The 15,591-nt window shown below is 40.9% G+C and overlaps 1 protein-coding gene across 3 annotated transcripts in view; it reads right to left on the bottom strand.

Annotated features, from left to right (window-relative positions):
- Nucleotides 1–6,300: 6,300 nt before the first annotated feature.
- DSP (desmoplakin) overlaps nucleotides 6,301–15,591 on the bottom strand; it is a 38,417-nt gene continuing 29,126 nt past the window's right edge. The window contains exons 22-24 of one of the 3 annotated variants that reach the window (XM_027897366.1): nucleotides 14,884–14,982; nucleotides 11,763–14,054; nucleotides 6,301–10,188 (exon numbers count right to left, since the gene is read on the bottom strand). In XM_027897366.1, the coding sequence (XP_027753167.1) occupies nucleotides 6,994–10,188; nucleotides 11,763–14,054; nucleotides 14,884–14,982 (5,586 nt within the window). In that variant the 3' untranslated portion in view covers nucleotides 6,301–6,993. The remainder of the gene's footprint in view (nucleotides 10,189–11,762; nucleotides 14,055–14,883; nucleotides 14,983–15,591) is intronic. The other 2 variants (XM_027897368.1, XM_027897367.1) reach the window with 2 other exon arrangements.

Raw genomic sequence — 15,591 nt, 5'->3', positions numbered from 1 at the left:
TAGAGTCAGGACTTCATCCTAGATCTCCAGGAGGCAAAGTCTCTCTTCTTACAGCTGCAAATCAAAGTGCTTCTAATTCCTCTCAATTTACCTAAGATTATAAAGAGGTGTGGTTACCATGATTGGGATCTGTATTTATATCCAAGTGTAAATTTCAGCTCTAAGGCCACTGCAAATTTAAATTTTGGAGAAGAGATGCTTTTTCTAGTCTCTGAATATTTTTCTTTCTTAACTCTTGACAGGCACATTAATTTTACTCATAGTGATGCACACTGGATTGGGAGAATGAGTCATAAACATCAAAGACAGCAAAATATTAATATATATTATTCTGTAATTCTAATAAAATAGGAAGGACAACCATGTCATCACACCTAGGAATAGCAAATAATGATTATCTGTTGGATGTTCAGAAATAACATAAATTTTCTTTTCATACTCTAACTTTATTCCAAATATAAGCCAGTACCTTGCACTGGAAATGCATTTAACACAAAATGATAGGGTCTGTTTATAATGTGAAATGTATGAAATGCTAAGAATGGCTGTAAGAAAACAGAAATCACAAAAAATCAGTGATTGCAGTAAAAATTTCGTTTTTGACACTGCTGCCCACTTCTCCACCCCACAACCCTCAGGTGCCTGTAACACCTTCACTGAATTTTATCTGGACAGCTTTTAATCCAAAATTCTTCGTCTGTTTAGGTATCAAATGCTTTCTTTATCAGACTGTAATCCTTATCTTCTGACAGGTTATACTAGAAAGGAAAGTGGTGGCTTGGACGAACAGGAACATCCACAACCAACATATCAGATATGATTCTTACACAGCTTCACTTTGAAATACTACAGGATAATTATGTATTAAGATAGATGCTTTCTTTTCCTGTTTATTTCCCTCCCCAACAACATGTTTTTAGACCAGTCTAATACATACATATACATAAAATCGTAAGGCGTATGGTACGTATGAGTTATTGCAAAGCATATCACCAAGTGTTGTAGAACTACCTTTTATCACTTTCATTCAACACTTTCATCCTTTTGCCATCTTTCAGGACTACTCGTGGTACCAGAATACCGGCTTGAAAGTTATTTCACCTTATCTGTGGTATGCCTGCTCCAGAATTACCGGTTAGTACTAGCTTTTTAGTTGACAAGTTATCTCAGAGCCAATAGGCTCTGAAAGATCCTCTGGCTACTGAGGAACTGTATCAGGATCCTTGAACAACACACAATAAAGCATATACCAGTTGCTGTGTTCTTTTGTTCCCTTCCTTAAATATTACCTTTTTTCACTATCAGATACCAGGTACCAGGGATTAGGCACAGCAGTTAGCAGAACTTCAGTAGGTTTGGATTTGTGTGGTTCCAAAAGAGAGAGGGATGTTTTACACATTACATAGGCTTAAAAACTTCTTGCTTGTATTAAAAAGAGCCACATGAATAACAGTCGGGTTTTCTGAAGAAAAAGGTAAAGTTGATTCTAAAGGTGGGAAAGCAAATATTCTGCGCTGCCTCATATCTCACCTTTTATACAAAGCGTCATTTATTATTAGTAGATAAAAATCTCACCGTTGTTTACTTGTCTTGCTCACTTGCAATTTCCTCTCCCATACTTAGATTTCAGCATTCCCCAGTCCAACACTATCTTTTGTTAGTTGTTTTGATGAATCCAAGCAGCACAGCACTCTAGTTGTTCATTGACCTTTCCCAAAGTTAGTTTTGATGCATTCATGCTCAGCAAGGAACAGTAATACCTGGCTGAGTGTATTGTGATGCTGAGAAATGATTGAATTGATTCAATGTGTCTATTTTTAAATGTCTGAATTTTCCAATTTTCCAACAAAAGGAGATCCCAGCTTGCCAGGTCTAAACCAAAATGACAATTATTACCCTGCATTTTTACATTGTTTGCTGGAAGCAGCTAGGTAAGGATCAGTATAATCATACTGCTCATTCAAAACCCAACAGTAATAACTAGTTTTGCATTCTAGAATGGTATTGATAAGAGTGAGGGAGATGGTTGCTCTTGTGCTAGAAAGAAGGTATGAATTATCAGCCTAATTGCAATTTGCATTTATGAGATTTGATCTTGTCGCTGTGTATGGAGGAAATAGAGGTCCAAAAAGTGAATATTCTCAATACTAACATTTCACTACAGATAGACATTTATTCATTATAACTTCTGAAAATATTATCCTTAAGATAAATTTCTGTTCAAACACCAGTATATCTTCTCTATGCAAGTGGCAATCTTCATGTTTACCACCTTCCATTAGTTTAATGCATTGAGACACATCACTGCTCATTAACTAACCGTCATAGCCACTGGGAACCACCACAGCTCCTACAGATTCTCCTCAGGTGTGGCTTACAATCCTAAATACACACCATTCCTGAGCAGCTATACCTTTTTTTATTTTTTAAAAGCATTTTCTTCCAGCTACATCTGTTCTCTGCTCAGGCTATATAAGGACAATCAGCAAAAGTCAGCAAAAGCAAGTTGAATTAAGGATTTGTCCCAGTGCTGGTACTCCCAAGAGGCATAGACAGGCCCAATATGTTCTAGACAGCACCACTGTAACAAAAATGCTTTTACAAGTTACTATTTCTGCTCAGTCATTGAAATACCTTTTCCAAGAATGAGTCCTCCCAACTCCAGCAGGACTGACTCTCAATCACCTGGAAGATTGCAAAAATCAGGCTTAAGGAAGTATTCTGTGATTTTCAGCAGGCTTAGCTGAAAGACTACAACTACTAAAAGCTGTCTACCCTTTAAGGTTGTTATTTCTGCACAAATTACTTGGGAGGGACACAGAGCACTTGAGCAATCTCACTTGGTTAGCTAAAGGACACGATTCAAATATACAGCTCCATGGTAGACAGAAACACTGTAGCCTTGAGATTATTTTTTCATTACTGTAAAAATTAAGGAAATTACTACTCTACAAGGTGATTATTCCTGACTGTGGTTTTTGCAAAACATTTTCTTATGCTTGTTATTCATAGGATCACAATCTTTTTGATGTTGTATACTGTGTACTCCGCAAAATTTCAGGCAACTCAATTACAGCATCATCCCTTTAATTTTGCTCGAGTTAAGGTTACACAGGAGGTACAGGAGAGGCTGGAGAAGGTGAGCATATGCTATATAAAACAAGGTCATTTTGAGTTTGAGCCTACCTCATTGATTCTGGCAATGATATTGGAAATTTCTGTAAAACCAAATGTAATTTTTTAAGTGATTTTTAGGAATTCACAATGAAAACATTTTACCCTACTTTTTCCTTTTTTTTAAAAATTGCCAGCATCCTTGCTGTGAAACTGCACCTTATGCTTACTCCTGGGAGGACTTAACTGCAATACTTGGGCTTCACTGCAATATGGCATGCAGAAAATGACACTTCCCTGAAAGACTAACAGGATCTTCTCTTGGGGGAGCATGAGCTGGAGAAGGAGCAAACTGTTCCATACATTGTTCAGGTGGCCTAAAAGTCAAAGTTATACTCTTGTGCACAAAGATGTCTAACTTAAAGCATACAAGTGGAACACAATGGGTAAACTTCCTGGTCTATGTTGGAAATATCTAGTGGTATCAAAGCAGGTTACTGGAGAGCATTAAATTCACTTAGATATACAAACAATAGCAAAAAAGAAAAAGACTCAGTCCTGCTCAGAACAATGTCCAATCCTCTTAGGATTTGAGCCTGCTAATGACTGAACCATCCCCAGCCAAGGCAGCCAAGTCAGCACACTGGGCAACCAATCGCCCTTGAACAGAGCAAGCATCACCTACCCTGAGGCACAGGGAGGACGTAGGAGCCAGAAAATTCAGAGGAGTGACTGGAAACTACAAGGCTGCTGATGAGTACACTCAGCCCAGCACTCCTCTCAGCACAGGGAAACGCTCACTGCTACAGGCTGGACCAACAAGTTCATTCAGGCTTTTCAATACCGAGGAATTACTGTCTCAGCAGCAGACATCATGCAAAGTTGCCAGTCCTTCTTTTTAAAAGCCATGAATAGAGTTCATTCCACCTTCAGTGCAAAAGAACAACAGATTCTAAGAACACCCACCTCCAAATCCACAACAGCAGCCCCAAACTCATCTCTGTGCTCCAGCTACATCACACCATAACAAACCACAGCCTGCTTGCTCTTCAAACCCTAGGCAAGGCTCTCCTATCTCAGAAATGCTGAACACTGAGGAGACAAACAGAGTTTTCCCAGCCCTGCAACACTGGTCCCCTTGGTGTGCTCACCTGTCCTGCTTCTGTCTGCCAGACCTATCCACAGAGTTGCAAGTGCCAAACCTCACCTCTGTCAATGAGAGATTCTTCCAAAACTCCTTCCTCAGCAACACTTGATGGTGGAGGAAAACTCAGCTTATCTCTTTAGTATCCCATGCCAGCAGTGTCCTGCCCCACCTGCAGCCTATTCTGGCTCAGCTGCTACTCAGGCCCTGGGCACCTGAGGCTCCTTCTTCTCTGGCTGTGTTAAGTCACCACTAATGCCACACAGGCAGCTGCTGCTGGAGCATATACAAGGGGAAAACACTGTCATCATAATTTCTGTGAGATTAATTCATATCTCAGTCACCATGACAGAACAAAAGGTTGATTGAGCAGTAAGAAATGTGGGTATTATGTAAGGATGGAGCTTTAAACAACCTAAAAGAGATGCCAGGAGTGACTTGAGCAAAAAAACGTAAGCCCAGTCTGCTGTGGAGTGTGCAGGATTTCTTAACTCATGCAGACTGCAGGAGTGCATGCACCCAATAGTGGACTTCTAGTCAGTAATGACTAGTTTTACTTTTTCTGTAGACCGCAGGAACCTCATAGTAATTTAAAACTGCAGAGACAGACTGGGATTAAATTAAACAGTGTTTGTTTGTTTTTTTTAACAGGTCTGACTCCCTAGCAGTCAGAAAGCTATTTAGACATTGATTCTTCCTTTATGATACAGCTAATGAACCCAGCTGTAGAGAGAGCTCTCTGAAGCTGTGGAGTTTCCTAGGAGACCAGAGGCACTTTCTCTCCTACTTTCCATAGAGATCTCCAACACTGACTTGTACCAGTCCATTTAATTTCTTAGTCCAGTGACTGAGGATACTTTATATATGGCAGAGATTTTATTCACTGCTCTTATCTTCAGAAAACACTGAAAATGCTTCTCAGGCTAAAGGGTAAACTTTATCCAGAGAGAGCAGGATCAGAACATGTGCTATTCCTTACTGCAGGAAAGGAATGTGCTACAAAAAAAATTAGGCAGCATCATTAACAGTGACTAGCATTTATGCTCATCAGCTTCTTTCTATCTATAGCAACCGATAAAATTCACAGAGCATGTACATGGCACATGACTAAAAGCAAGTATGTGCTTTAAACTACTTAAGGGAGAAATTTATTTAACTACCGGCAAATTATACTAATAGTTTTGTCATTAAACCACTGTACTAATGGTTGTATAAAACCATACTAAATTCTTGTAAGTGATCGGTCCCTCTGCTGAGAACATAGTGCTTACCCGGAGGTATCTGCACTGTGTGTTAAAGGGGAGAGAACAACATATACAAGTAATTTTCCACAGTGGCTAAGGAACATTAATTAGAGCTGAAGCGGGTTCAAATCATCTTTGTGTCCTCTAACACTGTGGTCATTTTGTCCTGCTCTGGTTTGTCATATGAAGAACTTTCTCAGCTCTGATAAAAGAAAGGAGCAGGCTGTCCACAGCCTACATAGAAGTGAGGACAACAAGACATTGCATGATGTCTATGTCACTGATATACTATCGCTATTTTCTCAGCCTAGGCTTTTGGCAACCAGTAGAAGAGGTGGAAAGACATTACAGGAGGTGATTGTTCAGGTTTTGAAAGATGCTTCTGTGCCACCATACTGGCCAGCTAAGCCAGCCAGTTCTTTGTTCTGCTCGAGTTACATCAATGTGTAAAAGAGAAACTGACTCAATCCCTTCTAGCTGCAGAGATAATGAGCTGGATCACAAGCAGAAGAAATATGCTTCTGATCATCATCATCAAGTCTGTAAACAACTGTGGAAACAGGCTTTCTGATTCTGGGGCATAGTTTCCATTATTGGTGCTATCTTCATTTTCCTACAGAAAATTCAGAATCAGAAGTCCACATTCATAAAAGTGATGGCTGAGCATCATGAAAAATAATGTGCCTGTACATTCTTTACAACAAAGATAAGTGTTAGCTGCTTTTAAAAATAGTTCTTTCTTTAACCTGCACTTTCAAGAATGTCCACAGATAAACTTAATAAGTACACACCAAATACTTTAAAACTTAAGAAGTTTATTGCTCAGAATAGGTCACATGGTGCATTTAGTTTTTATTGGTTTTTTCGTTACAGGGAAATCAAGCAAAACAGTAGAAAAGGTATATGGGTAACAGTAAAACAAAAGCCCAGCCCAATAGTAGCCCTTTATATCCACCAAGCTATACTTCAGAAAATGGCTAGCCAAACATAAAGAACTAGAGCATCTGAAAGACAGCTTCATGTTTATGGTATAGATTCTAAACCAATATTAAGGGCATTTTCAGTCCATGTTGTTAATATTTTTTTCTTCATAATAGCAAATTGAAAAAGGTCTATATGGGAAAAAAATTATCTACTGCAAGACTTTCAAACCTCAGTTATCACCTTATGGGTTGACAGTTATAGATAATAGGAGAAGGCACTACACAGTATTTAAAATATACAGAGACCTATTAAAATCCAAACACTACAAGGAAATGGGAACTGAAACTCAAAATTCACAAATATTACTTTTGCATTCCCTAATCTGCAAGTTTGCATTCAAGCATTTTACAGCTTTTTCAGAAGAAAAGTGTAACACACCCAGAAAAAAGTTCAAGGCTTTGCTTTGAGTTACTTTGTTGATGTTTGGTTTTTTTTTTTTCTTTTAGGAAAGGAGTTAAGAGAATAATCTAAATGACAATAAAATGCAGACACATCCCCTACTTGTTATTAGCGCCCAATAGACCCACTGCTGAAGGCTGAGTATGAATAAGAATATGACGAGCTTGATGATGCATCGAAGCTTCCCCTCCTAGACCCACTGCGTGAGCCTGAACGTGAGCCAGAGCGAGAGCCAGAGCGAGAGCCAGGTGCAGAGGAGACGTTGTAGGGACTGGATATGCCTTTAGAGGAAACAGAGGCTGCTTCCAAGAGTTTAAGCCCTGTGATGTCTTCCACCATTGACCGATTCATTGCATCTTTGTAGGATATTTTCAGCTTGGTCTTGGGGCAGGTCAGAATTTTGGGATAGCTGTTGGTGTCTTGTAATTTCTGGGCAGCACGACCGTCAATCAATCCGTTTCTAATGGCTTCTTCAGTACTTATTCTTCCACGCACTTCTGGGTCCACAAGACCTCCAGTGAGGTACTGGAATTCAAGGAACCGCTGCCCAGCCTCGTAAGGCAGCCATTTTTCCTTCACTGCTTCAGCTGCAGACATCCTCTTCCGTCCGCCCTTTATGCCTTCAAACCCTATGAAGGCCTTCTGGGCTGGTTTGAGACGTGTGGCCATATCCTGATCGATGATGCCTTGACCAGTGGCTTCCTGAAGCGAAAGCCTCTGGCCAGTTGTAGGGCATATTATGCCCCCTGTGCAGGCCTGGGCTTCGAGTAAGCGCTGCCCGGTGATGCTATCCACAATGCCCCGCTGGATAGCTTCTGAAATGGAGATTTTCTCCAGGTTTTCCGTGTCAAATATGGCTGCAATAGGGCTGCACTCATCCGGGGTCTCTGAGAAAGAACCGCTCCTGATCAGGGAAGAAGAACTCCTGACGCTCAGCACTGTGGGAGACCGAGTCACGGACTCATGCCGGAACACCTCATCAGTGCCATTACGGCAGGAAATCATGTCTGCAAACTGCGTCAGGCTTAAACTGCCAGAACGGTACTGGTCAAAAAACTTCCTCTCCACCAGACCTTTATCAATAGCATCTTGGATGTCATACTGGCTACCTGTTTTTCTGTCAACAAGGACTACTCTGCTGCTGCCATCTGATCCCGTAATAGTTATTTCTTCCCACTCACACTCCTGTTCAGCTAGTTCTGTATAGGTGTCATAATCTATGAGGCCTTTGCTGTATGCCTCCTGCACGGACATTTCCCTGTTTGTTTCTGGATCTACAATGACAACCCTGCGCTTCCTAAGGGTGTTCTTCTGTGAGGTGTGCACCACCTTCTTCTTCTCTCTCAGGGGTAGAAGGCAGAGCCCTGTTGCATCATCCTTTATGCATCTTTCTTTCAGTTGCAAGTAGGTCAAGTTTTCCTCTGTGTTGGGATCAAAGAACCCTTTGGTGTCATCACTCGGATCGCTAAGGATCTGGTTGAGCTCTTCGTTGAAGTAGCCGCGTTTGTAGGCCGTCTCTACTGGCAAGCGGTAGCTCTCTTTGGGGTCAATGATTCCTCCAGTAGCAATCTGGGCCTCCAGCAGACGAATGCCATGGCCTCTCTCTATAAGCTCTTTGTTCATTGCTTGGAACAGAGAAATGATGTTTCCAGTTTCTGGGTCTTTGTACCCAGTGACAGCTCTTTCAGCAGAGAGAAGTTTCTCTTTAAATTCAATGCCAACAAGGCCTCTTTTGTAAGCTTCCTCAACTGGCAGCCTCACGTTGCTGACAGGATCCACTATGAACCCTGTGGCCGCCTGGGCTTCTAGGAGTTCAAGGGCTGTGCCTGGCCTAACCAAACCTATTTTCATAGCCTGGTAAATGCCAAGTTTCTCTTTAGTAGCCTCGTTATAGATACCAGCAATACAGCTAGAGCCCTGAAGGAAATCAATAATTCTCTCGCTCACTTCTTCCACTGTAATTGCACCTCTTTCCAAGTCATTCCTTGTTGATTCCTTAATAATTCCAGCCTCAAGCAGTGCATCTGCGGAGACAGGCTGCCTGATCCCTTGGAAGGACATACTCCTCTTCTGCACTGGAAGGAGAAGCAGACCAGTGTGTGGTTCAATCCTGCATTTTTCCTTCAGCTGCATGTAAGTGACTGCCTTTTTGGTGGTGGGATCAATGAAGTTCTTTGCATTGCCTTGGCAGTTGCTTAGCAACCTGTACAGGTCTTTGTCAATCAACCCACGAGATAAAGCTATATCTTTGGGTAGGAAAACACTGTTGACAGGATCAACAATCCCTCCTACAGCCAGCTGGGCTTCCAGCAGACGAATCCCAGTTTCTCTGTCAACCAGATTTTTCTTAATGGCTTCAGATACTGGCACGGTTTTGCCTGAGAAAGGATCTTTAAATCCTGTAATAGCCTTTTCTGCTGTATAGATTTGTTCTCTGTCATCAAAGTCGATCAGATCTCTGGCAATAGCACTGTCCACAGTTAACATCTCATTCCGGTGCGGGTCTATCACACCTCCTGTTGCTGCCTGGGCTTCTAAGAGCAGGACTGCATTTTCTGCTGTAAGCAGCTGGTTCCGTTTGGCCTCCACGAAAGAGTACTTCTGTCTGGGTGAAAGCGACACCCCTGCAATGGCACCTGCCCCTTTGAGGTAGGGCTCAATGTCAGCCGCGACTTCTTCCACTGACCTCTGCCCCTTCAGCAGTTTATCCAGCGTGAGTTTGTCTATCAGTTGACACTCATACAGCTGCATGGCTGTAATCTTCTTCCGCAGCCCACTGAACAGCAGCTTGGAGGCATCAATACAAAAGTCTTCCTCTGTCTGTGTAGATCTGTGAGACCCATATGGGCGTTGCTTCAGTTTCTCAATCTCTCTTTGCATCCTGAGACGCTCGGACTCCAGCTCTGACTGGTTTTTGACAGCAGTCTCTTCCAGTCTGCACCGATATCTCTCCTCAATCCGTTTGATTTCCATCTGCAGCCTTTCAATCTCACTCCTCAGGCTATTCTTCTCCCTCTCACTCTTCTCTCTTTCACACTGGATCTTCCTTATCGATTCCTCTGTTCGGGAGTGTTGGCTCTTCCACTGATTGAGGTCATTCAGTATTTGTTGCTTCTCACTTTCCAGGCGTTGCTTCAAACGTGACTCTGATTCCAGGGTAACTTTCAAACGGTTCAGCTCCTCTTCTAATCTCTGCAGCCTGGCTTTGTCTTGCTCCAAAGCACTCATTTTTATCAGCAGGGTTTCTCTTTCTTGCATAACGTGACTATACTGATTTTTGGATTCTTGAATCCTATTGGATGCCTACAATTGTGAAGAAGAAATAAACCAAGAAAGGATGGTTAGAGTTTACGCTGGTTAGAGTTATGCCCTCCATTTACAATGCTCTTCAGCCTGTCATTTAACCTGCAGCAAGCTGCCACTGGAAAACATTCTAGTCCCAGCAGTGCCTTACCCATGACCATAGATACACTTAAATCAGAGAAGGTACATTACCCCTTCACTGACAATGTCTCTAGTACCACCTGAGACTTGGAGACTCCATTCTGTTATCCATAGCCTTGATTTTCTGCTGATTTAGTTCTCTCTTTCAAACCTTTTGATACTACTCACAGTACCCCAACAAATATACTGCATTCAAGACTAACTAACAGTCTGATGCTCAGGAGACATCCCCTGGCAGTCCTACGAACCTGGGTGAATTTCTGTCATCTAAGGACAGGTCATACATGGATAAAAAGGAAATATATTACTTGCTTTTTGCTTTCCTGTTACTTCGAACAACTTTACCTGTGTTGCTTTACGTTTTAATTCGCATAACGTCTTCATATCTGTACACCCACACACAAACACCCACAACCATGCATATTTGTACGCAGTCCACATTAAACTGAATACAAGTTTATCTATTTGTAATATATATTTTATATATATTACAAATATACATATTATATATATATATATTATGCACAGATGTTATATAATCCTAAATGTTAGTATTTTTTTGAAACCATTATTAAGATTTTTAAAATAAAGGAAAGAAAAACTGAATAAAGGAAAGAATGACTGAGAATGGGAATGAGAAAAGGGGAAAATACAGAAAAAAACAAAGAAACATTTTCACAAGTGCTCACTTGTATATATTTAAAGAGTACCTCTTCGAACAAGAAACCATGCAGAATAAAATATGAAAAAATGTTTTCTTTTACTTGTTTATGTTGTCACCTGGAGTTTAAGAAATAAGGGCCAACAGTAAAATTTGCAAATGCCCTTGGTGACTTAGGAACATAAATCCCCAAAACAGTCAATGAAATGTAGGCTTTAAGTACTTTAGGTACAGCTGACAACGTGATCTTTAATCCTTACTTGTAGTCACCACCTTACCCAGCTAAGCAGCACTTTGAAAGCTTGTTGGTTCTGGGGTTTTTAGCCAGTTTAGTTTGTGACAGCACTCAGGTCAGCCTCAAAGGACCGCTTTAAGCCATCCTGGCTGAAACAGCCCGGGGAGGCACACAGCCAGCAGGGGACCATTAAAGCACAGTGGTAGTCCATGTACTCTCATCTTCCCCTAGGATGGTTAGGTGGAGACTGGCACGGAGCCCATGTTTCTCCTGGGGCAACGGCTGAAGGCAAGGCTTGGCTAGATGATAAGACAGCTTATGGATCCCTAGAACTTCCAGGGAGTAAAGAGGCTAAGGAAGGGGCCAAATCCTGCCATTTTTATTTAAAAATTAATAAGAGAAAGTCATAAAGGGAATGTTAGTCACAAGTGCAGTGACTTTAAACAGCAAAGGGTGAATTAATTTGTTCAAATGGACACTGTAATTAATTATATATCTGACAGACAGTAAAGCTGGGATCAAAATATATTTGAATACCTCTAGAGCTTGCTTTTGGAATTTTTCAATTTCCTGTCTCAATTTTTCCCTTTCTTTCTGTAAATCATTAATCAACCCCTGAAGTTCCAGGGTTTGCTTGCTGCTCATTTGAAGCTGATTCTTTAGTTCAGCAATGGTGGTATTTTTCTCATCAACTTCACTTCTGACCATTCTGAGATCATCGTACTCCAATCTAACATTTCGCAGCTCTTCCTCCAGTAACAAGTGTTCCTTCGTTAGGTTCTCGGTGAGAGACTGAAGCCTTTCAATTTCTATTTTGCACTCATTCAAGGCTTTGCTTTTTTCCTCAGAGCTTTTCTGTAAGTGCTCATATCGTAGGTGAGCCTGTTTCAATTGCTCCTGTTCTTGGACCAACTGACGACGTAAAGTCTCGATATCGGATGTGTATTTTCTTATCTCCTCCATGTATCTTTGCTTCTCTCTCACATGACCATCTAATACTTCTCTTTGGTGTCTAAGGTCATCTTCATTTCTCTTCTTTACAATAGATACTTCCTCTATCTGCTGTGTGAGATTAGTTATTTTAACTGATTGGTCTCTGAGAGATCTCCTCATGCCTTCTATTTCCTCCTCTAGTTTCTTCCTCCTGGACGTCTCCTCCATTAAATTTTTATTCTGTCTGCAAAGTTCCTCCTCCAGCTTATGTTTCTGGATCTGCAAGTCTTTCACAGTGCTCTGGAACTTTGCACTTTCTTGATCCCTGCCTTTTTTCTCCTGTGAAATTCTTTCATAGTCAATTTTCAGTCTGGCCAGTTCCTGCTCTTGGATCCTCAGCTTGTTAATTGTCTCAGTAGCACTCGTGTTTGCTTTCTGCAGGTCAAACTGGACTCTTTTTAACTGACTGTTCTCATCCTCCGCTTCTTTCCTCTGACTTGTTTCTACATCCAACAACTTTCTCAGCCTTTCAATCTCCTTGTTTCTTTCCTTAATGGTCTTAGAAGCATCATCAAGTGACTGCTTGTACCGCATGCTTTCATCAGAGTGCCTCTGAATAACTTGTTTTAGCTCAATCTCCAGCTGCTGTTTCTTCTGAGAAAGCTCTGAGCCTGCTGCCTTCTGCTGCTGAGCGTTCTCTTCTATTTTCCGCAGATTATCTGTTGTCTGACTTATTGTATTCTTCAGTCTCCTAATTTCCTCACACAAATTCCTATTTTCTCTCATGGCATTATCAAGCTGTGTTCTATAATTATTTGTCTCCTCTTCCTTTTGCATGGTGACCTGGTGAATTGTGTTCTTTGTGATATTAATCTCAGTTTCATATTTGTTCTTTAAACTAATAATTTCCTCATCATAACTGTTTCTTACCTTAGCCAATTCATTTTCAAGTTCCCATCGGCTTTTAGCCTCATCCTGAAGCTGAAGCTTTAGCCTTTCCAGCTCCTTAGTTTTATCCTGAATAGTTGAGGCAGCCTCCTCAAGAGCCTGCTTGTATCTTGAGTTGTCTTCGCCACGAAGCTGAATGATCTGTTTCAGCTCCAGCTCCAACTGATGCTTTTGCTGTGACACCTCAGAACTGCAAGCCTTCTGCTGAAGAGCATCTTCTTCTGCCCTCCGCCGTTGATCTGTCGTTTGAAGAATGGCATCGTTCAGCCTCACAATCTCATCCTTAAGGTCTCTGTTTTCTCTTGTCAGTCTGTCAACCTGGGCTCTGAGGCCTTTGGCATCATCATCTTTCTGTGCAGCTATCTGCTGGATTGTGGTCTTCTTAATATTAATTTCTGTTTCATACTTGTTCTTTAAATTACTCATCTCCTCGCTAAACTGGTTTCTTACCTTAGCCAGCTCATTTTCATATTCCCTCTTCCGTGTGCCTTCGTCCTGAAGAAGAACCCTTAATCTTTCTATCTCGTACTCCTTCTCCTTGATGATCTTCTCAGACTCTAACTTTTGCCAACCAAGGCTGTCTTTCTCATTTTGTCTTGTTTTTTGCAGCTGGTCATAGTCATTCTTCTGCTGCTCGTATCTATCCTCCAGCAACTTCCTTTTCCTTTTCTCATCTTCAGTCTCATAAGTCAACCTGGTTATTCTGTCATTTAGATCCTTTATTTGGGCATAGCATTTGTCTAGGTTTTGCTTAGCAGAATTTCCATCCATTTCAGCTTGTCTTTTCATCTCCTCCAAACTCATCAGCTTTGCCTTGAGCTGAGAAATATCCATCTGGTACTTCTGCAGATTTTGCTCCAGGAATTTATGTTTGTTGCTTGTCTCTGAATTTGAATCCCTAGCAAGCCTGAGTTCTTCTTCCAAGAGTTCAATTTTGGTGTTTTTCATCTGCAACATGATAGCAGAAAGGCAAACAGAAAAAATCACATAAATGCTTGTGACAACTGTTGCAAAATCATCACATGCAATACAATATACAATATGTATTTGTAACACTGACAACTTGAAAGTGGGGGTTTTTTTCACTGCTTCAAAGACAGCTAAAAATCCTTTTTTATTTAATGTCATCAAGACAAATTCTGGAATCCTTATTTACTCAGAGTCAAACCTTTTTCAGAAATCAGCACAATGACTTTCAGAGGGGAAATAATACTTGATGAGGGGAGGGAGATGCAATACAGACAGTAAAATCAGTGTACCAAAAGTTCACTGGCAAAGTGTGAAACAGTCGCCTTTAGAATCTCCACGATTTTCAAACAGGGACATGACATTCTGTATATGCAACTCCTTAAATGGGCCTCTCTGTTTCACTGAGCTGTATCAAAGCAGGAGTTGCTCCTTTTAAAACACTTTAGAACATGGCTTGAAATGAGGTGCCTTTAACTGTGAGAAGCAAGTTTTCAGCACTGAGGTAATTGTACTCTCACTGAGGTCAAGGCTGGGATGGGCAGAGAAGGATGTCTTGCATACTTTGATAAGCACCTCCTATTTACCAAGAAGGGCAGTGTTCTCCACCTCACCTCCTATATGACCTTGGAGGTAATTTTGTAAACACTGTACTCTTTCACAGAAGATGCATGTTCCCTTCATAGGACACCTCTGAGTTCAGGATATAGTTTTGTGCACTGCTTTACACTGTGTGTTCTGTCTCTGATCAGTGATGGTTTGCTCATTTATAACAGAAATAAAAGGTAAAAAAATAAAATGTTTACAATACCTTTAAGTCCTCCATACTCTTTAACATTTCACTCAAGAATCTGTAATAATCTCCTGATCTTGTAAGAAGCTCTATATAACGAGACTGAGCCTCGTTAGCCTTGAAAAGAAAGAGAATTGTTAGCAGCTTGTACCACAGAGTTAGATATGAATATACTTATGCCCAGATCATTTACAGGATTCCAATCCACTTGAGGAAACATATCACTTGACAAAGTAAAAAGCAAATTCTCCTCACAAATTACATGACTTTCTGAGGACCCCAAATGGATAAATTTTTCCTTCTGAAAAACCCACACTTTTCTTTTTCAAGATTGTTTTCCCCCATGGCTGATGTGATATTAAATCCAAGCCTTCATCCCCTGGTTCATCATGCTCTTCCTGTCTGACAGTCACGAGTAACCTCAGTTAAATTTTTAATAGTAGTTAGTTCCCAGGTTGAAAGTGACTAATCCACTTGGGGCACAGATCTTCTTTTCTCACAATATGCATGCAATGGACATTGAATAGGAATGAGGTAAATTCCTGAGGGCTAATCTACTTGTCTAAACAAGCCCAAGTCTGATTTTACAGCACAGAGACTATTCTGCACTAATTCCTTGTGCTTACGTCCTTAGCGCACATTGCCAATGACAGTGCTAATTATTAGAATACAGCTGGATATGACTCAGAATGGCTTGCATGGACAAACAAATGTATTCAAAAGATT

The sequence above is a fragment of the Empidonax traillii genome, unplaced genomic scaffold (genome assembly GCF_003031625.1).
Source record: "Empidonax traillii isolate 1590-97213 ecotype Southwest subspecies unplaced genomic scaffold, ASM303162v1 scaffold537:size946161, whole genome shotgun sequence".
Lineage (NCBI taxonomy): Eukaryota > Metazoa > Chordata > Aves > Passeriformes > Tyrannidae > Empidonax > Empidonax traillii.
The sequence above is the reverse complement of the archived record's forward strand: the minus strand, read 5'-3'. Positions and strand labels throughout refer to the sequence as shown.